Source organism: Desmodus rotundus, chromosome 5, assembly GCF_022682495.2.
Source record: "Desmodus rotundus isolate HL8 chromosome 5, HLdesRot8A.1, whole genome shotgun sequence".
Lineage (NCBI taxonomy): Eukaryota > Metazoa > Chordata > Mammalia > Chiroptera > Phyllostomidae > Desmodus > Desmodus rotundus.
Window position 1 is genome coordinate 59,168,530 of NC_071391.1, and position 23,749 is coordinate 59,192,278.

The window sequence follows — 23,749 nt, forward strand, 5'->3', positions numbered from 1 at the left end:
CCCAAGATATTGCTGCTCTTTTATACCACAAAAAAAAAAAGTTTTGATTCCCATTGACACAAGCTTGCTAATATTTTTAACAGCTGGTTATCAACAGACCAACAAAGAAATTTACTATATACATAATTGTGCTACTTAAATTATATGGTTTACATTGATATTTATAATTATATTGCTGTATTTATATACTATTACATAATTATTTGCTCATATAGAAATAATTGGATGCTCTGCATTATAGTTCCCATGGATTCAGACAGAAGATCGAATGAACCTAGGATCATGGGGAAAATGAGAAAATAACAATAGAAAACATCTGTTCTCACCATGTGCCAGACGTGTTCTTCTCCAAGTAGAGCACTCACAACTGTGCCTAGAAAAGAGTAAATGCTGTATAAACACCTGATATTGCTACTCTCGCCTATTTATTTTTGGGATATTGACTGTTCAGTTATTAGTAGCATAAACCACCTGTTCTTCCATCAGCCATATCTTCACATATTTCCCTACAAGTAGGATATTTCAAGTAAAGCCTCCAGTGCCTATAAAAATCTCCCACTTAAGTGGGAGCTATTACTCTAAATAAACACGGTAGTCCAAGACACGGACGGTGAGGGACCTGTATGCAGGTGTACCGGGTGCAAAGCTGGGTGCACTCTTAACGACTGACTGTGTGGACATATTAGTCAGGAGAGTCTGGGTTCCTAGTGGCAGAAAGTCAACAGATGAACGAAGAACCCAAAGAGGAATTGATTACGTCATGGAACTGGGAAGTTAAAGGTTAAACCAAACTCACACACAGCTGCGCTAAGGGACTCAAGGGTTTCCCATTTCCCCTGGCCCCCCTTCCTCTCATTGCTCTCACTTGTCTCTCTGGGTGTTGGTCTGGGCTTGCCTGTCGCACGTCACATGGGGTGAGAAAACGATGGCCATTTCCTACAACCCCCTTTCTTAAAGCTTTGATGGGGCCATGGGAAGGCAAAGGAGAGAACCCTGAATGGTTCAGCTGGATCACAAACACAACCCTAGATCCGTCACTTTAGGAGGAATGGGGCCCCTGATGAGCCCACGGTGGTCAAAACAGCACCTACGCTATTTAGAAGTCCTGCCAGACTCCCATGATGCATTTGGATACTGTTTTCTGTCACCCTGTTTTCTTATGCATAAATGCGAAACACCCCTCAGTAGGGCCGTGGTGATGATGACATGACATTACGTTGGGAAGAGATATGATGTAGGACCTAAGCAAAAAATAACTATTAACATAATTGTATTAATAAAGTAAAAATGAAGAATGTTATATGGTAGAAAAAGAAACAACTTTATTTTGATCTATAGTGGTATGTTTTGCCTGTCTTGCTAACCCACCCCGTGTCCCCAAGGAAATGGGAAACTTAAAGAGCAGGGACCCATGACTTTTATTCTTCATGTTTCCATGGAAACAGCTATCACAGAGAAAGGAAAGAAACCAACATATATTAAGCACTATGCATTTTATCAGAAACCTTGACATGTGATCTATTTCATGTACCAAATGCAGCAACTTGCTCAGAGCAGACACTTGATAACTGATTAAGAAGTTCAATGAATATAAATTGATGTTATATATTTAGCATAAGGTAACTTCTTAAAAGTTCAGTTCAAGACAAAATAGAATAGGTTGTATTGTACTACAAGTAATAGCAGCTCTTCGATGTTTAACATTTGGAAAAAAACACTTGTAAGGTTTCCTTAAGCTCTTTTGAAATAAAATTTTTGTTCTGTGGAAAATATAATCTGGGCTAGTTGGGATTTTGAATTTTAGTCTTATGTTTACTATTACAGTTTTGGTGAGTACATTGCACTTAGGAATATACTAAGGCCTCTACCTGGTTACTAATAGCAATAATATTAGCATTGATTCTGAAAATCAATCAAATTGAACAAGATAAGTTGAGTTGCTGAAATGGAACATTCCAGACTCATCACTGCAGTGCAACTGTGTACACGCTTCCCAGAAGCACTTCACCCTCATCTTGGAGAGAGGTACCGACTCAGTCCATCAGCCCTTCTTATCAGGATTTCTCAGACTCCTCTCTCCTCCAATACTAGGGAATTTTCTCATGCGTGGGGAGCCCACAAGTCCAAGGATATTTTCATACAGAAACAGCACAGATGAAGCTGACTTTAAACACCACGTTTTACGCTAGTTTCAATATGCGAGAGCAAGTCATGAATTCAGAAGTGATGACTAAGTAGGCAGATGACAGTGGTGGTAAAAAGCTGCCTCCCAAGACCCCTTCCTATGGGATAACACCAGGACCATACTCCATAGCGGGGCCAAAACAATGCATTGGGGGAAGCAAAAAAACTCATACTGGCTCTTTCTGTGGCTCCACTTTTTTCTTGTTGTAGTTTTATTATTATTTATTTGTATAACATACATTTCACTCATTTAAAATATACCATCAAATGGGGTTTGCATTCATGGTATTATGCAAGCACCACTACAGTCAATTCTAGAATGTTTTGGTTTCATTGCCCCCCAACAGAAACTCACACGCTTTGGCCACCATCCCCGTCCCCTCAGGCCTAGGTAGCCACTCATCTTTCTGTTCCTGTAGATTAGTCCTCTGACACTTCCAAAAATATGTACCATTTGTATATGATAGTGTTGTTTGCATTACTTCGGTCCAATAAATAACTAAGCAGACAGAATAGTATCTTAATAACTGCATTTATTAAATACTTGCTATGTTTTGGGCACTAGGCTCTGTTTTATAATATTATTCATGACGACGCCATCTCTCACAGTAGTTTAGAGAAATGCTTAGCAGTGTATAGAAAATTCTACTATCATTTTCTGGGCTAAGCGCTGTGCTCTGCATTCAGAATATTGCCCCTTCCAAACGTCTAAGGGGAGACAGTTTGGCCTAATGGTTAGGAGCATGGAGATTAGAATTAGTCTGGCTGGGTCTCAACCCTTTACCAGTTACATGTGTAAGCTTTGGTAAGTTGCTCAATATCTCCGCACTTCAATTGTTTCCATATAAAAATGAGGAGAAGAGTACTTTCATGTAGGGTCGTGGGGATTAAATGACATAATAAAGGTGAAGTTATATATCAGTGACTGTCACATAGTATTTGTTGTATAACAGTTGATAAATCACTGGGATGCAGAATGTGAGTGTTTGATGATGGAGTCAATCAAAATCTGTGCACATATTACTGCAAATAAATGTTTTCAACTTTCCCCTATGTTCACTGCAGCATTATTCACGGTGGCCGAGACATGGAAACAACCGAGGCGTCCTTCAGGAGATGATCGGAGAAGGGAGATGTGGTGCATATATTCAATGGACTGCTATGCAGCCATAGACAAGATGAAATACGCCATTTGCAACAACATGGATGGACCTCGAGAATATCATGCTAAGCAAAATAAGTCAGTCAGAAAAAGCTAAGACCTAAATGATCTCATTCATATGTGGGACATAAAACTGAAAGTAACAAATGAACAAACAAGAAAAATAAACAAACAAAAACTCATAGGCACAGGCAACAGCATGGTGGTTACCAGAAGAAAGTGGGGTGAGGGACAGTGAAGGGCAAAGGAGCCAAATATGTGGTGACCGTAGATTATTTAACTTTGGGTGGTGGGCACACAAAGCAATATACAGAGCATGTGTAATAAAATGTGAATCGAAAACCTATATAATCTCATTAACCAGTGTCACCTGGATAAATTTAATTAATTTTTTTAAAAGGCTGTGTGAAAAGCAATTTGAATTACCTAGAGAGATTGTGCCATTGTGCTGATCCTTGAAGAATGAGTAGAATTTCCAGGACAAAAAAGCAAAAAAGAATATTGCAGACAGCAGGGAGAGGTAGCTGAACGAAACAGTCGAATGTGGCTGGATCACAGTGTTCGGGTTATAGGAAGAGAATGGTAGCCACATATTCTGTTTCCTTAAACAAGATTGGAGCTGCAGTTCCTGCATTTAGAAACAAATTCTGTTTTCAGAAGAGATCTCTTGGTTTGGTCATTTGACTTCTCTCTTGCAGTAAACACCTTGGTGAGTTGTTTACATATTTGAGCCTCCTTTCTGATCATAACACCTGAGAACACGACCTAGTCATTTATGTCTCCACAACAGTGTCTAGCAGGTGCTGAGAGTACAGTGATTGTTCCAGAAATATCTGGTGAGGCAGTAAAGGGATCAGTGAATCAATGAATTCATTCTGAAGGCTGTATAAACAATTTTATGTAGTGGATGAATTTTAGAAGACACTTAGTTCTCATACCTATCTCAGAACCAAATTTCAGTGGATATTTAGAAAAAAAAATAGATTAGAGATTCCATTGTAATGAAAGTTATTGTTTGGATGCACCGATGTTTGAAGTACTACTAGCAATTGAAGTTCACTCAGAAATGAAAATATCTTAATTGGGAGGTGACCCTTGGAAGCACTGCTGGAGGGATAGACAAGTGAGACAGGGAAGGAAAGGAAACTAAGAAGGTTGTGCTAATGAACAGGTACTGTGTGTGAAAGTTTGCCTTAATCCCACTGGGGATCTCTGAAAGAGTGTATAGAGCAAGCCACAGATTTCTCCTGCCTGAGAGGTGAAGAAGCCGGGCAATTTATCTACCAATTTATGTCAGTTTTGTATGAGACTCTTCTTGGAGGTGTTAACTGGATAGCACTCCGACCTGCCGATCTGGCAAGACAAATACACGCCATGCATCCGGAGAAAGCTCTTAGCCATGTGCTGAGGAGTTACAGACCTTTCCTCTGCCAATGTCTAGTCCACTCCTTGGCCTAGTTTATTCTGTACTTCTACTGTTCTTTTCAAGGAAATCACTGAGGGGAGGGAGGAAAGAGAGAGGGAAAGTTACAAGAGGGAATTAGATGGCACAAGCTCTAGTCTCCACTGTTGTACTTAATCTTTTTTTCCCTTTTTTAAAATATATTTATTGATTATGCTATTACAGTTGTCCAATTCCCCCCCCCCACTCCACTGCATCCTGCCCACCCCCTCCCTCCCACATTCCACCCCTATAGTTCATGTCCATGGGTCATACTTATAAGTTCTTTGGCTTCTATATTTCCTACACTATTCTTACCCTCCCCCTGTCTATTTTCCACCTATCATTTATGCTACTTAGAATGGAAGGGAAGATAAAGTGCTTCTCAGATAAGGTCAAGTTAAAGAAGTTCATCATCACCAAGCCCTTATTATATGAAATGTTAAAGGGAGTTACCTAAGAAAAAGAAGATCAAAAATAGGAATAGTAAAAATGACAGCAAACTCACAGTTATTAACGACCACACCTAAAACAAAAACAAGAGCAAACTAGGCAAACAACTAGAACAGGAACAGAACCATAGAGATGGAGATCACATGGAGGGTTGTCAATAGGGGAGTGGGAGAGGGAGAGGGAGGAAAAGGTACAGAGAATAATTGTACTTAATCTTGAGACCATAATTGAGAGTCATCATTTCCATCCTTTACCACTTCCAATCCCTTGACCAACCTGCTTCTAGTCTAGGTTCATTGCCTGGTGCAATAACCTAGTCTTCTGCCCCCAAGAGTATGAGTCTCAGGTTACCTGTCCTCCTAATCCAATTACTTACCCTCCTAGATGTTGTTGCTGCAATTGCCCTTTCAGTTCTCGCCAGGCCTGGAAGCATCGAGAGCACCCCACTGAGTCCCATGATTTTTAGACAGACTTCTCCTGGCTCCATTACTAAGTAGCTGACTTATGTCCTCTTGCTTAGCAGGATGAACGACCCTTGCCTGCAGAGTAACTGCCTTCTCTAACGCCTGGCCTGTGAGCAGGTGGAGCCAAAAATAATCAGGAGCAGCTGAAGCCGTAGTTTTAGTAGAACCCTATTATATCCCCTGGTGGAAGTTTCTAAACCTCTAACTCTGTACAGCCTGAAGTTGTGTAAAGGGGAAGCTCACTTTTTTACGTAGATTATTAAAAGTGATAGTGGGAGGCTTCGCTCCTACTTCAACTTCTTGCAGCTAGCTATCCAGGATGCAAAACTAAAGATTCTAAGGGCATTTAATAGCAGTACCACATCATAAGCCTTAACCATGTAGGGTGTCATTCCAAGTGAAAAACAGCAACATAGTTACAATCTTGAACCTGGTCTACAGAGACCAGCCACTGCTGTGCTTCTCATGGGTGCTGTGTGCTTCTTTTTGAGATACTCCTTATTGCTTCAGTGAAGGGAGATCTTCTGGGCTATCCTGGGGAACATAATTAGCTGGTAGTTTCTCTGGCATCACAAAATAAATACATTGTAACATGCCCACCTCTCTGAGACCTTGGAGCTCTTCTCCAATACTTTGTAGTAGTTCTGGCATCTTGACATCATTTATTTTAAGCCAACACTGTTTCCAAGATTTAAATAGCTATTCCAGTAGCACATTGGGATCATTTCCAGGTGTACTTGCCAGAATGTTTAAAATTAACTCATGAAAGAGCACTTTCATAGAGATAGACGGTTTATTCAATATTATTTGGTCTTACATTCTGTCCTCCCTGAAACCGAATCTCAAGACCAATTTCTTAGAATGTTCTCAGAGTCCTACAAGTACTTTCAAGCCAAGGTCTACAGTTCATTTGATTAACAAGCCATTCTGTCTTGCAACGTAGATCATACCTTTCTGCTTGGGGCATACTGAGAATTGGCTCTAGCTATTTGTCCAGAAGCAACGAGCGAAGATGGGACAAGAAGTTCAAGCACCGCCTTATAAAACATCCTACTGAGGCGGGGCTCTTAAGTCAATTGGCTGTTCTCCCATTGGAAAGCATAAGGGCCTCTCTTTCTGAGCCAGAGTTTCAGAAGAACCTCTGGGTTCAGGAGATTCTGCCCAAATACCTTTTCCTACATTTCAGTGTCTGACTCCTTTCTGATAAGGATCCTGATTTTAGTGGAGGAGACTTGCTGTCTTTATGCATTCGGCCTCCTTTGGAACTCTGCTCGTCCTAAAATCAAATCTTCGGCTGGATTTTCAGCATGGTCTATCCTGTAGCTAAAGGAAAGGATTATCTTAATTGTTGGCTGGAGGTCTACAAGCTTTCACATTAAATCCTGAATTGAATGTTGGCTGACCAAGTCTGTAATTTTCATTTCCCTACAGAATTTCTATGGAGGTTAACTAACTCTATAATCCTGTATCTTTCAAACACAAGAGCAATAGAATTTCCCTCCACCTATATCCTATCTCTGATAGGAGTCTTAGTAATTATGGTGCTACATCGTGCCAGGGATTAGTCCCACCACATTATGCACCAGGAAGGGGGGCCTTGCTACCAACCGGGTGGTGAGTGATTCATTTCAAGAAGCTGGTTTGAGGAACTGCTTCCTAGGCCATCTCTGTCCCAGTATCTTAGGCTGGGCTTGTGTTCCTCTGTAACATCCTGAAACAAGGATTTGAGAGAAAGTGGTTTATTTTGGAAGTGAAGCCAGGAAGCACCAGGAGAGGAACGGAGAAGTGAGGCTAGAAGGAAAGGAAGCTATTAAAGGATGAGTCAGGTGAAAGGTTTCTCCTATGGGAACCAGGGAGTTACTACCACCGGGAAGTTCTCAGACATCGCACAGCACCTGCTGCAGAATTGTCCTTCCTGAGGGGCAAAGAGCCTAGAGGATCATCCCCCAATTACTGCTATCATCGGCTGAGGGCTGCTCCTGGGGACATTAACTCCCTGGTACTTCTGCTCTGCCAGCCTCAGGGGTCGAGTGCTCCAGAGATCAGAAAGCGCCCTCAGGGAAAGGGTCACAACGGCTTATAATGGGAAGCTGTGTGGTTGGTGATTATGGGAACAGCGAATGCCAAAATAATATGGACAGGACACACCAAAACATCTGTTACAAAAGACAAAGCTCCTATGAGTATATTATGAACGTCATCGGAAAATAATGCCATTAAAAAGGAGTAGCTGCCTGCAGTATGTCGGCACCACAGGCATTGTGTAAAGCAAGATGTCTCCACGTATATGTTATGATTTGTGTATGTTGATTGGCCTGGCACCTTTCTTGATCAGAATATATGACGATCTATTTATCTGCTTAGCCAAAGAGATTTGTATACACTACCTACTTCCTTGGCCTAACTGTCAATATGAACAGTAGGTACAGATGGAATAGACTCGTCTCAGTTTTAGTCGTGCCCAGCAGTTCCCTTAAATGCACACTTCCCATCTCCTTTTTGAAAGAGAATTTTAGAAATGAGTCTTGAGAACCATGGATACACCGTGAAAGAGAAAGTTCACAAAATTAAGAAACTGGAAGCGCTTTCAGAAATAAGGAAACAGCATCTGTTAATGTTTTATTTTTCACTTGTGAAAATATATACAATGTATATTACATGTACAGAGGCCCACGGCACGAGTCAGAGAGAGCTGACAAAAAGGCACGTCTAGGGGGCAGACCTTCCCATACACTTTTCGGTTAGACCGACATTCAGTGCCTGGCAAGGGACAGCAGAAGCAACAAACGCACAGGAAGCCTGTGTACACGACTCTGCAGAGCTCAGTCAGACGTAACTCTCAGGCGTGTTGAAAATGGAGGTCGTCTCTGGAGAAAACACAGTTTCCTCTCAGCAGCCCTGTCAGAGCAGCAGAGAACGTGTTGAAATCTGGACAGACACCAGAGGCAAAGCAAAAGCCAGTGCTTGCCAGCCAGTCTGCTCCTTTCCCCTTTCTCTTTTAAAACCTGAGGCCTTGGCTGATTCAAAGAGGCAAATAACAGAATAACAGGACCAAGTCTAGTCCTGGAGATTTGTGGTCAGCTACAAGACAGAATTTTTTAACAGACTAAATATTTTAAAAGGTTGTAAACACAGTACTGACGCTGGCGAAATAACACATAAAAAGAACATTTGCTACTTCTCTCCTATAGGAAAGATACAGGCATAGATCTTTGGCTTGCACTTGTGTGTCCCTATCACGACATTTACCCAACGCGGTAACAACCAAGATAATTTATGAGATGATGGGATTGTTTCCACCCTAGGCCAGCCAGGAAGCCTAGTAAGATTTGACACAGCCGGAGCAGCTGACAGCCCTGGGCGGTGTGAGATGGGGCTTCACCACGTCCGGCTCGATGGACTCCATCAGGTCACACTCATTGGCCAGTATATGCTTCACCAGGCACCTGGAGGCTTCGTCAATGTTGATATTTTCCTAAAGGGAGGGGAAACAAAAGAGTTTTTCTTATTCACTATTCTAAATAATGTCGGAGCAGAGACCTTTATGGGACAGAAGGGAAACATTTTTGGCAATTCATTTAATTCGCAATCCCTTTCTAGACCCTATCCATGAGCCCTCTTTCTAGTCCCCTCCCTTTTATTTATTCTTTTAAAGAACTTTTCTTTTTTAGTCCTTCACAAAAGTAAAGCAATTTATTTTGTTTTGTCACATAGTAGGAACAGTGTTTTGTAGGCTCACTTAGTAGGTTGAATTTAAGTGAGAGGGCAATTTCCTTATTTTTCACACACTCTTACACTATAGCATAATATTGTAAAATACTTCCAGTGTACTAAACACAAAATTTTGATCTTCAGTGAAGTCAAACTTGACTGTTTTTATCACAATTTGCAGAACTTCTCTGATGTGTTTCCTCATATTCAATGCAAAGAGAAGGACTTCCTTGTCACATTGTTTCACTGCAAAACCTTGCTGCCCAATCGGAAGCGTCACTACTTATTTCTGGGTTTTGTCTGCATGTCTTAGTTGTTGCTATATTTTGAGATCACCGCCTGAAGTTGTATCACATGGAAAATGTAAGAGGTAGTGATGGTCTCCAAATGGTACTTATGGTTAATGCCTAATGGCATTAGATGCAAATATTCATTAGCATGTTCCCTATATTTCATGCTCAACCCTAAGTTCCCCTGCTTTGGAAACTTAAGGTAACTTTTCAAGTTCCACACAACATCCTGGTTGTTCCCTCCCATTTACGGAGTCATAATGAAGATGTTTCTGGGGGTCACTAAATCGAAAGCAAGGTAAAGTTCGGGTTGCTTTTGTGCTTGTTTGCGGTGTTGTTGCAGTTGGTCTGTGTACAAGCCCAGGGTTCATGTCTCTGGGCCCCCCTTTCCTCACCCATACAATCATCTTGATGGCGATACTTATCTCATAAAAAATTGCTTCCCTTCACGGGTGTAGTGATCGCAGCTTCAACAGTGTGAATGTTCTACACACTTTACATAGTCTTTTATAATCCCAAGGTTTGTTTTCTGTTCTTATTGATTTTGTCGTTGTTGTTGGGGTGGGGGTGGGAAGGGGCTTACCTACCTTCAGCTCAAGTATTTGCCTCATGCCATGGAAGCTAGTCCGTAAAGAACAGCTCATTCTGCCCTCTCCTCTGCTGTGCAGGTTACTATGCCTTCGAGTCACTGCCCTTGCTTGGCATGCCTCCTGCCACTGCTCCTCTCCCTGAGGTTGCTCCCAGGGTCACTTGAACTGCATGCTCCCTGGCAGTAATCTGACCAAGGTAGGGACACACCCAGCTCACTGCTTGGCTCTCGAGTCCAGCCACTTGTTCATGTGACCAATTGGAAGACAGGTCCAGGTCCTCTAATGTCTCGTATTCAAGGAAAGCGGGGATGTATATGCAGTCTTACTCAGCCTCCAGGCCTTGGCTTTCTGGGCCAGCAGATATCCCCAAATAAGTCCCACATTTGGGTGGTTATGGGGTGCTTGCCAAGCCATTACTAAAACAATACTTTGGTTTACATTTGAATATTGTTTGAGTGTTGGGGAAGGAGGCCACAAAATCCCTTCCCAAAACCTATACATAGGATACCATCATATCGTGTCTGTTTGCAGAGAATAAAACTGAAGTGTAGAGAGATTGAGAGACTCCCCCCAAGATTGCACAGGGGCGGGGTGGAGGCCCAGAACTTGCACCCAGTCTTTTTGACACCAAAGCCTGGTTTATATTCAGCTATACGCCTCTTCGAGATTGTTTTGACGATGAAGTACAAAAACAAATAAAAGTTTTTACCACAGCACTAGGCCCAAGATGTTAAATAATCTTAGTTCCCTTTTCCTTCAATCATTAGAAGAAAAAGATGCTTCTATGACAGGAAAATCTAGTTTTAAACATTAAAATGGGCCTTTCTTCATATACAATGTAAGTTAGATTAGGCGATCATATTTTTTAAACCCCTACTTATATATTAACATGCCAGGTAAATGGAGTTCTCTTTTATTAATATGCAAAGTGACAAAATCTAATAACGAGGATAGTGAGATGCTGGTGTGGACAAATCAATAAAAATCCATCATCATTATGCGAAAAACAACTAAAACCTAAGTCTAATTAGTGGCAGCCTAGCCAGATCATTTTAGTAAAAGGTAAGATGAGACAGCTGAAACTGTTTGTGAAGTAACACACTGAGCCAAGGCTAGCTGGTGTCAAGAACAGGACATGGGACCATGTCTAGCCCCATCCGAGCCGAGGACAGCCAGTGCCTGCTTTTAGACTGCATATAGGAACAAAGTGGCCGTTCATGGTCACGGAGCCACATTCATTCAGTCAACTAATATTACTTAGATTCCCACTGAGTACTAGACATACAAAGATAAACACATAAAATAAGTCCTGGGCTTAACTGAGCTTATACACTAGCAAGGTTTACGTAAAACAGCAAGGGCATAATAAGGTTGTAAGTGGCATCTGAGCCAGATCACAGTAGAAGCTTGAATGCTAAGTTAGCCAGGTAGTGTCGTTGAGGTTGTTTTGCAGGTGATGTGTCAATAAACACAATACAATACAAATCCATTACTAGACAAAACTATACAGACGCTTAGCACTCGGTCTTATCACTTACCATCACTTATTATCACTTATCATCAAAAGTTATTTACTAAATACCTATCACGGGTGCCATGGTGCTGACCGCTATGAGAAACCTCTTTCAGATTAGAGATTTCAAGAGAAGCCACAAAGAAGAACAAACCCATTATATACCATTATATTTAACACATATCATCTACAAAAAAGCATAGTATACAGTGTTTAAGGCATAGGCCTAAAGCCAAACTCTCATCTGAGCACTCCTACTTTCTGGTTGTATGACCTCGGAAAAATTCCTTTACCATTCCTGCCTCAGTTCCTTCCTCATATGTAAAAAAGGATTTATGTAAAAGATCTACTTTGCAGGTGACAGTAAGTTAATGTTAATACTTAGCGTATGTGAAATGCTCAGACAAATACCTAGACAAGGGTATAGAGTACATATTCAGTAAATGTTTTCTATACATGCTTTTCCTTTAATCATCAGAAGAACACGATCAGGTATGTATTCTATTCCTTCATTTTTGCAGCTAAGGACACTTAGATTTTTGAAGGAGTAAGTGGCTGGACCCAAGACACACAACAGGAAGTGGTAGGACCAGGTGTGAGCCCAGCGAGAAGAGTAAACACCAATATTTACCATATGCTTCCTACAAAAAGCGATGTGTTTAGTGTTTAGAGCATATGCTTTGAGCCAGACCCTGTCTCAGCTCCTCCAAGAAAATATTTCTCCAAATACGTAAAGGAACAGCATAGGCAGGGCACATGTTTCCAACATCAACAAGTAGGAGTGTACAGTCAGGGCCTCAGGCAAAGCTGATTTCTATCGCTGGTCCTTCTACACACCACTGAAGTCACAGCCAAGGGCCTAGACTAGGAGAGGGAATAGCAATACGGACCCATCTTCCTACTCCCTTCTGTCCAAGGCCAGCATAGTTCATCAAACCCTGCCTGACAGAACCACAGGTTCAGACCTTTTGGGCAATTATTCTGATGAAGTCTGTCCTGAAAAACATCCAGCCACCGTTAATATAACGAGAACGATTTGTGTGATATTGATGTAACCTGGCAAGCAAGAAGAGTGGACTGGAACGCACATGTTTGAATGACAACTTCACTGTACTAGTCAGTAGGGGCTGTAGATACCATTGAGTGAGCATGTGTACTGTGTGGTCATCACATTCAAAATGATTGAGCAAGTGGGGCAATGGATCTGCATCAAATTTTGTGTTAAGCTTGAACATTCCTCTGCAGAAACTATTCAGATGATTCAGAAGGCCACAGCTGTAGGCAACTGGTGATTGGCAGCTTCTTCACACCAACGTGCCTGCTCATGCATCATGTCTCATGCAGAGATTTTTGGCAAAACATCAAATCACCCAGGTGACTCAGCTCCCCTACAGCCTAGATTTGGTATCCTTCGACTTCTGGCTTTTCCCAAAACTATAACCACCTTTGAAAGGGAAGAGATTTCAGACCACCAGTGAGATTCAGGAAAATACGACGGGGTAGGTGATAGCAATTGGGAGAACTGTGTGAGGTCCCAAGGTGCCTATTTTGAAGGAGACTGAGGTGTCATTGTCCTATGTACAGTGTTTCTTATATTTTGTATCTTCTTCAATAAATGTCTCTATTTTTCATATTACATGGCTTGACACCTTCCAGACAGACCGTGTATTATTGACTGAGCTGCTTGGCACCCAAGCAGACCCAGTCAAGTGCTCAATTTCTACGGGACTGCGAAGAAATAGAACTGATGACTTAAGTGCAAAATACTACCTGGGAATTTTTATTTGTATTTATTCTAGAAAGTATTAACATCTCCAGAAGCAGTTTTTTCTAAAAAGGGAATTCACACACTCTACGACTTCCAGGAGAGGGACACTTAGACTGAAGCCGACTGTGACGTATTTCCATACTTGCACTATGACAAGAGGGTCTGCTGTGCAGACTGCCTTAGGTGGATGTGGGCTCGTCTGTGTGCCTGTGCTCGGAATCTCTTTGTTTATATCAATAAGCATGCCTGAGAGACAGGCTTTGAAATTCCCAGTAAAGCATTTTAATAAAAACAAATGTTGGGAACCACCAGTTATTATTGAGTGTCCATGCTGGGCATATAGCAGGTGCTTTACTTACAAAATTATGCTCACATTCAACTGTCACAAAAATGTGCTAAAGAGTGAATAGCCATATTTTAAAGGAGAGGAGACTTTAACCTTTAACAAAATTATGTCATTTACCCAGAGCAGAAGAAAATCTTGGTCAATCTGTCACTCCAACAAGCTTGGCCTAATTCCACTTCTCATCCAGCTCCCACAGAACTTACCGTGTCTCTCGGGACTAGAAGGTCTATTAAAATAAATTTTATTTATAAATCAGTAGGTCTCAATCCTGGCCGCATATTCAATTCAGCTGGTGAGTTAGAAAACAGTTACCAGGGCTCTCCTCCCTCACAGTGTCATAGTTTATCTGGACTGGGGCACAGCATGGGTATTTTTAAAAAAGATTTTCCCTTTCTTAAAATGCTCAGCCAGGTTTGAGACACACTCGCATAATTAAATTTATCTTTAAAGGCACTCATTTTTAGTTCAATAGTGAACCTTCTGGAAATATTTAATACAGTGATTTTAAGCTGCACCGATTCCGATCTTCCTGTAGATAAAGGCATATAAATCGAATTATCTGATGTCTTGGGTAATTATCAGTTTTTTAATTAGTTCTTTAGAACATCTGTATTGTGTCAAATTATTTAATCTCTGACCCCTGGTGCCAGAGAGCAAAAAACATTCCAGCAGAAAGCCCTCACATCTGCCTAATTGGAAGCCGGCGAAGAATTCTTCCTCCCTTAATCTTTCCAAACACATCAGCCTCAAACAAAACACCAAGTGTACCTACCAGAGGCTCCGAGGTTAGGGCACTAAATTCCTCAGCCCTGTGAAATTTTTATAGGAGCAGATGGCCTGCTGGATAACACCACTGTAAGAAGTCTTACACAGAACAGGGGTATTTTAATCCTTACTCTAAAATTCAGCATTTCTTTATTGAGCACGAAAGTGCCAAATGTTTTGCTAGTTTTCATTTACTTTAGTTTATGTCTCATATGGGGTGAGGATCACAGACACCTGTGTTTTTGTCTGCTTAGCACTTCCCCCTGATGCCTAATATCACTCCCCATTTCCTTTGGGTCACTGCTCCCTCCCTCTGCCATCACGAACTTCTATTGAGGCTCCTCCATACTAAGCCCTAAATCTCAGAAATTGTTCCCAGCGGGTGGCATTTCATTTCATCTTCACAATAAAGCTGAGGTGGGAGGTGCTGCCCTCATTTTACAGATGAGAAAAGTGAGGTTCAGAGAGGTTAAATGACATACGGAAGATCTCAGTAAGGAGCAGAATCTGACTTGCAATTCAATCCCCGAAGTTTCCATAGTCTCTTTTCTTTCTTCTCCTTGCTGACTTCTTAGAGTCTATGGCCAACAATTTGTTAATGTGCTCATGCCCCAGTGAAAGTCTGCCTGAACCCGAAGCCCGTGGTTTTGCACATACCACGCTTTCTCCACGCAAGGAAGAAGCGAGGAGTGTGATTCATACAAACCAGGTCCCAGCGATGCCCTACTCCCCCAAAGTTCCCAGGCTTTAGTCTATGTAACACGCAGTGGGAAGGAGCCATGTGTCACTGATTTCAACATAGGACAGAGTCACACTGTCAGCATGAAGATATGGGGAAAGACGAGAAACTCAGCTCGAAAGACTGTGTTGCTTTGACAATGCCTCCCCCATCCTCACCACAGTCCTACTTCAGCCCCTGTCCTTTATGCACTAGATGTCAAAGTCCACTGCAAATCCTCTTGCTCCCCTCTTTTCTACAGCCCCAGGGCCTTCTGCCTCATAGCTCTCTTCCTTTATCTCCACACCCTCACTCGAGCAGCCTCTAGAACCCCACTTCAGCCATGAAACATCCACCAGCTTACACAGAACCTCCCCATATTAAACAGGGAGGGAAATTAGATATCACTCATTCAAACTGCTCTCTTTGACACATCAGCAAATTAAGGCAAGAGGGTAGGAAAGTGACGAGTCTGCCATCACACAGGCTACCTCTTCGTTCTTGCGGCTTGCACACTTCTGTTTCCAGAAGTACTATCTCTTCTGGGTAGTCTTCTCTCAGCACTGCAAACTGCATCTTCAGTGCTCCCTGGCACTTCCTACCTACCTGGCACTTACCAGAGAGCGTACATTAAGTTCTGCCACCATTGTTAAAAAACATTGCTTGGGTGAAAACATATGGGAACAAGAACTATGTGTAAAAGGGGATATGTTGGTAAGATTAAACAAATCCACGTTTACATCACTTTTTTGAATTCGGAATGTCACAATGCTAGCTAACTACCAGATCTCTGGCCTCAACCCTAGAACCTAAGTCTTCCTCTCCCTGCCAAATCCCTGACGCCTACTTCCTAAATACCACAGCCAGAAAACAAGTCATTCTTAGCCTGAGCAACTTCACTTAGCATGTGCTAAGTTTTACTTCTTCCTGATGTGGAATAACACTATCCTCCCACCCCCGTCTTTTTTTTCATTCTAAAAACTTTTAATAGCAAAAAAAGAGGTGATGCATCAGTTGGAAGTTCTTATCATGAAATAATGAAATATCATGTAACTAAATGAAATAATACATTTTTCGGCAAATAATCATTGAGCACTTGCCATGGACCAGGCACCACTCATCAGTCTGTACAATCTCTGCTTTAATATGTTATGGAGTCAGCTCTTAGGTGATGATCTTTTTAGTCCAGTCCTTTCCTGGCTGCTGCTTAGAGATAATGACGGTGACATGTCCCCTCCCCACGATCGATCGCTGTGACAGTTGACCCCAGGTCAGGTCTTGCACAATCTCTTCTCCAACCACCCGGCTCCATTTGCTTCCCATGGCAATCATCTTACACATTCCTTCGAGGCTGTCCCCTGACTACTCTAATTTAAGTGTGACCGCAGTCACCTCTTCCCCAATTTCCAGTTCAAAAAGACTTTGTTGGCTTACATTGCCTACTCAGAATCAGTCTGGACCACTCCACTGAGGGCCAACCAATATGGCCCCAACTTAGTTTTCCTGGCTCATCTCCACTGGCTCCCCTAACTTGGCCGGCTCCCAGCTGAACTAAACCGCAGGCCATTCCCTCGGGGTGCTTTGCTTAGGCTACTCTTACACCATCTTTACCTGTAGATCTCCCGCCCATCCAGAGCAAACATATCTCATCTGGGTTTATTTAAATTACTTTTTTAATTTTAAAGGATTTTTTAATATTATTTTTCAATTACAGTTCATATTCAATATTATTTTACATTAGTTTCAGGTGTACAGCAGAGTGGTTAGACAATTATGTAATTTATGAAGTGATTCCCCTGATAATTCAAGTACCCACCTAATTTGGAAATATTTAGCTACTGACATCTAACTGATTAAAAAGGGTTTCATTTTATTCTGCTTTGAACTTTTAGATGTAATTCAGGGATACTTCTCAGTTTCAGAATCTTCTGGTCATCTTGAATTTTTATTATATGTGCATTGGACTATTTAAGAGGAAAAGTGCAGTAGAAGGACTAAGAACTATCTTAGCTCTGCCAACTGCTGGCTGTGTGACCTCAGGGAAGTCACCATAACCTCTCTCCCAACCTCAGTTTCTTTACCTATGATCTGTGACAAAAATAATGCGAACTTCATAAAGTAGTTGAGGATGTGCATGAAATGAGATGAGACACGCGAAAGAACTCAGCAATGGCGTCGGCATAGAATAGGCCCTGAAAAGAAAGCACAATGCTTGGGGAACAAAAGAACATTGCATTGATATCACCGATGAGGAGTTGTGGTGGCACATACAGGAGTGTTTGTGGATGGCGGGGCAGCGGTGGGGAATAGAAACATTTATGAAGTGCTTCTGTATTATACTTGTGGTTTTCTGCTCTTTCCTAGATGGCACTACCCCCAAGTTTACCTTTCTCCATTTCTCTGAGCCTAGCCCAAAGTGAAATTCATGTGTTTCTTTTCATATGATTGCAACAGAGCAGAGTGTGATAATGCTAATAACCGAGTTGGGAAAATGGGCCTGACTGGTGATGACGAAGTGTTGACACTATGGCCCTGACACGCCTCCTCTGCCCAATGCCCACCTCCAACCGGAGCTAGTTTGGGTTGGGTAACTCTCAGGTGCTTTCACAGCAGTCTTCTACGTGAGCCGTTATCAAGCCCGATTGCAAAGACTTTTAGGAATGTACCCTCTCACCAGAGAGTAAACTTCTCGAGAGCAGAAGTGGCACTTTTATGTACTTGGGGTGTTGCCAGCATTTTACACAGGGCCTCTTGGCACGTATGTGCTCCAGTCATTTATGAATGAACTGGCCAATGAAAGGGAAAGAAAAAATGGACCAATCCCAACTAACTATCACACACACAAAATACTGTGAGCTGTTCTATGTTAAAACCTATTATACTGAAGTCTCTTTAACCTCAGGACAACTTTAGACAGAGATTGAATAGATGTGGGTTCTAGCCCTGGTGTTGCCTCCCACTAGCTTAGTCACTATAAACTGATCGGGTCTCCTCTCTGGCATCAGTTTCACCAGCTGTGAAAGGAATTTATATTCTGCTTCTTCCCCAAACAGGAGTAAAGGTGACTCTTGAGACTATCTCCAGTCCTTGACTAATGCCGTTAAACGTATGGGAGTCCTAAGAATAATGCTCCCTTAATGGGAAAGATTTCTCACACTGAGTCTCAGTGTAGAATGTTTATTCAGGCAATCATTTACTACTGCAAGTGCACTCTCTCAACATGATTGGCCGGAAGTTGCTGGTTACAAAAATCAGAAACCCACTGAACTGCCTGGGTCATCCGGAGGGTAGCTCCCAGGAGTTCTGCAATGGCTGAAAGATGCAGGCCATTCTAAGAGTCTTAGGAAATAAAACTAAACTCTGAAACCCATCAGGTCAGCTTCCGTTTAGCTGCCTGTCCAGCAGGTTTTTGCATAGAGAGAGCGAGATAGTTGCCAACAACCTCTGGGCTTACATTCTCATAGCTTTGCCACCCAGGTGAAGAGGCCCCCTACCCCCAGACTGGGTTGGGAAATCCTGGGGAAGGACACTAGTGAGTCTGGCTTCAGTCACATGTTGCTGCTGGAGACTAAAGTGACTCTGAGTGCAGGAGAGAATGGTACCAGGAGGGACCCCACTTAGGTTATGTGGGCACTATTGGCCAATCACTGTGACCTGAGAAACAGAGTACCTGGGAGATGGTAACTTCCATTTGCACAGCCTGTGGAGGGGAGCTGAACGGGAATGACTGGGGTAGGACCACAAAACTGGCCATGGAAGGATCATTGCAAAATCAAGAAACCCTCTGTTGTACTTATTACATTGCTTCATGGATGTTTACAATCATCTACACTGTAGGTATATTTACATTTCATATAGTGTAGTATATTCATAGTGTAGGTATATTTACATTTCAGATGAATATACACAAGTTATGACTTTAAAAAGAAATAGAAAACATTTTTATAAAGTTGTGCATTATAATCAGATACATATTTAGTGGCAGCTGAAAACTAACATATGCAGAATAAGTGGACAGTTGAGGCTCTAATATTTGACATGCAAAAAGAGAAAAGTAGAACTGAAATGACCTGAAAGAAAGCACCTCTTCAAAAAGAAGGGAAAGGGGCCAGTCAAGGAACATGTATAGAGGACCCACGGACACAGAAAACAGTGGGGATTGACTGTGGGGGTGGGGGGAGGGAGGGCAGGGGAGAGCAACGTGGAAAATGGTGGGACAACTGTAATTGAACAACAGTAAAAAAGTGTTATAATTTTGATTCATTCACATTGGAAAAAAACAAACAAAGCGCTTCTTCAGAAAGGCATGAAGTAGTTGCTTAATAAGTTTTTCTGGAAAAATAAAAGAGGGTTCCTGAAGCTTAAGACTGAACCTCAGTTCTGATTTTCTGGTTGTTTTTACAGAAGTGGACCTAATTAAACAGATTCTAAAGGACAGAGACTTTGCCAGATAAAGGATGTTTTTGCTTCAAATGTAAACTTAAAGATCGTAACTTTGTTCCTGAGAACCATTTAAGACGAATTACATGCTTTCTTACATTGTCAAATATTAAGTAGAAGACAACTTAGCTTTCCTTGCTTACCACGGGTACCTTTTACTTCTCTCTTCCCACTTCTCCTGGTATCATGTATGTATAGCTATACTTGTGTATAGCTAATAAGCCAGTTCTATGGGTTGACACTTTACTGATAAATATGGCTTAAAAGGGATAGGATGAAGTTCTTTTTAAATATACAACTATTTCTAATTAAAGGAAAATAGGCAAAGATGTTAATGAATCAATTTGTGATTTGATTCAGATCATTTTAACCTTGTATTTTATAATTATGGTTCTTTTCTAAGCTATTCATAAGGCATATATACTATGTTAATAGTCACATTCTAAAGTGTGAAACAAAAAAATAAGTGATTAATTTTGAACCACGAATAGTTTATAAAGTCCTAACATCTTTTTCTTAGCTCTCAAGCCCAGACAACAGGAAGGAAACAGCATATCTATAAATATTTCATGAACTGTAAGATAGAAATATGTAAGAATGAATGGAACATTATGTAGGTTTTTCTCACAGATGGAAAAAAATCTGTAAGATTGAATCTGGAGAAAAATAAGGACAGGAAGCTCAGATAAAGAAATGCTAACTATAAAAGCATGAGTAACCCGACAAGGAAGGAGGAGGAAAGGGATCTAGGAGAGTGCAGTTTGACTATGGGAGTATCTCACATAAGGTCAGGTTTAAAAATAACACACACAGCCCTGGCCGGGTGGCACAGCTGGGAGGAGTGTCGTCCTGTTTACGAAAGGTTGCAGGTTCTACTTCCAGTCAGGGCACGTGTCTAGGTTGTGGGTTTGACTCCATTCAGGCGCATCTGGGAGGCAACTGGGCAACTGATCGATGGATGTTTCTCTCTCACATTGATGTTTTTTTCCTCTCTATCTCTCTAAAACCAATATAAACATGTCCTCAGGTGAGGATTAAAAAATTAATAAAGAAATAACCCACACAAAAGAAGGAAAAGAGAAGTGGACTCAGAACAGATTCAAGGGTGGTCTGACCTCATTCAAGTGGGGCCAAGGGCTTCAAACCAAGTACAAGGACATGCCCAGAGAAACTGCTACAGGCAGCAAATGATAGTAGTTTGGGGTTTATTCAAAGCAAAAGTATTATCACGGGGGGACAGACTAATATTTGAAAAATATGGGGCAAGGTTAACAGATGACACAGAGATGGCAGAGTTAACACAACAAACCAACTTCATTTGCTCTTGTAATAAAGATTTCAGGGTGAGCAATCAGGAGACCACCTGTTGCCTCTCATCTTTAGTCTAATGCCCCCATACTGTCCACAGGGGGCTGTGTCATGGGGGCTCCAAAGTAAAGTAGGTAAATTTAATTGGCTCAAACGGTGGCTGGGGACTACAAATTATTTAATCACATTAAACAAGGAGAGAGTCTAAGGCAGTGGCATAGAACTCAAACCTTCATTTTTATCAGAAGGTTGGACGAAGTCACAATACCCATGCCCTCTACTACCAGCCCTCTCTCTCTACTCCCAGCCCTCTGTCTCTCTCTGGCCTCGGTTTTTCATCTGAGTGTGGGAGTGCCCAGGGATCTGCCCTCGATCCTCCCACCTGCCGTTGGACTTTCCTCCCGAACTCCAGAAGCACAACCAACTACCTACTTGACATCTGCTCATAATTGTCTTCTAGATTTTAACATCATAGTAGCCCCCCATTAATTACTGTCCAAAAACATTAAATGGAAAATTCCAGAAATAAACAATTTACAAGTTTTAATTTGCACGCCATCCTGAGTATTGTGATGAAATCTCACACTGTCCCAGCTCCATGTCCCAGGACACGATTCATCACTTTGTTCAGGGTGTCCACAGTGTGCACCCTACTACCCATCAGTCCCTTAGTAGCTGCCTTGCTCATCACATGATTGTCATGGTATCACAGTGCTTGTGTCAAGTAATACTTACAGCAGCCTAACACCACATCACAACCTATGTCACCCACCTCACTGCAACTCAGCAGGTAGCAGCGTATCCGCTCACATCATCATCACAAGAAGTCAGTACAGCAGAAGATATTTGAGAGAGACGAACCACATTCACATAACTTTTACTATGGCATATCATTATAATTGTTCCATTTTATTATTAGTTATTGTTGTTCATCTCTTACTTGCCTGCTTTATAAGTTAAACTATCATAGGTATGTACTAGAGGGAAAAGATCGATATGTAGGGTTCAGTGCTACCCGCAGTTTCAGGCACCCAGTGGAGGTCTTGAAACTCATCCCCTGCAGAGAGGAGAGGGCTACTCTATACAAAACTGAGTCTTGGATGTCTCTCCACTGACCCCCTCACCTCTTAGAACCTCTACCTCAAAAACCGTCAACTCCATTGTTCCAGCTGCGCAGGCCAGACACTGTGGTGTCGTTCGCAAATCCTATCGTTATCTCCTTATCCTCATCCAAATTGTCAGGAGATCCTCTCTGCTCTGTGTCCAAAATGCACATAGAGTTTGACTACTTCCCATGATTCCTCCTTCTTAGACAGTGCAATAGAGTCCGGGCTGATCTGTTTCCAACCTCCCCCAGCTATAACTCAGGCTCAACATAACTGCCAGCGTGATTGTCTAAATCAAATTGTATCACATCTCTGATCAGACCCAATGTCTTCTCATCTTACTCTGAGCAAAACTGAAAGTTGTTACAATGGTCTAAAGCGTCAACATGCCCCTGCCACCTCCCTGGCCTCATCTTTATTTTTCTATTAAAGCCCCTCTGTCAGTTCCCGCCACAGTGCCTCTGCACATGCTACGTCCTCTTCCTGGACCGTTCCCCTCCCAGGGATCTATATGCTGAATAGTGTCCCTCCTTCAAATCTTTAATTGAAGAAATAAAACACCTTCACAGTGAACCTTCCTTGGTCACATGTCTAAAATTGCCTTCCGTTCTTTGAACTGCCCCCTACATACCACCCATAAATGCCCCACAAGCTCTAGACTTCTTCCCTTCTTTAATTTTCTCCTTAGCACTTAGCTCATCTGACTGACTATATACTGCATGTATTCACCATTTTGTTACCTGTCTCACCCACTTCAGTGAAAGCTCCAAGGAGCAGGGATTTTATCTGTTTTATCAACTGGGGTCGTTCTGGAGTGTGAAACAGTGCCTGTCGCATACAGGCGAGGTGCTCAAGATTACTGGAGAATGAATGAGTGAAACTAGGAAACAGGTAGTTAGATCATAAGATGGTTTTGAAGTACTACGCAAATATAATTTCCCTGTGTTTCCATGCACCGAGGGAAGAGACATAATGACACGATAAACTGGAGAGTAAGTATGGGTTTCTCTTACTGTGGTAACACGAGCCCTCTTCAGTCTTTGATAATTTGCCTTTTCTTCTCATGCCTGCCCTCCTTTACAGAAATCTGAAACTGATAACCAGATGAATGAAAAGATGATAATTCTGTCTCCAAAGGAACTCTTCCTTTCAAAGGGACTCATCTGGGGACAGCTGCCATATTGAGCCTCTTGAGGTAGTATTAAAAAGTAGGATTTACACACTAGATTTTAGAACTATTATGTGGGTAAGGCTAGGTACCTCATCGCTGACACCCTCACACTTTATTTTGGGAACCTGGGGAAAGCTGAAAGCTAAAATACTTGTTCTGTGGTTCTCAAAGATTGTGCCTGCACTGGAAAATTCAATCCACTGAGCTACACCAGCCAGGGCTCACTGGAAAATTCAAAGTGACCAAAAGTTATCTCAACAGAGAACTTCCTGCCTCTGGAGCAACTTCTGACAGGCAAAATTATACTCAAAAGATGACT

General features: G+C 41.9%; 1 protein-coding gene across 1 annotated transcript in view; it reads right to left on the reverse strand.

Annotated features, from left to right (window-relative positions):
* Window positions 1-8,289: 8,289 nt before the first annotated feature.
* The window catches only part of RAB38 (RAB38, member RAS oncogene family), a 46,378-nt gene continuing 30,918 nt past the window's right edge, over window positions 8,290-23,749 (reverse strand). The window contains exon 3 of the mRNA XM_024572764.4: window positions 8,290-9,179. Coding sequence (XP_024428532.1) covers window positions 9,024-9,179 — 156 coding nt within the window. The 3' untranslated portion in view covers window positions 8,290-9,023. The remainder of the gene's footprint in view (window positions 9,180-23,749) is intronic.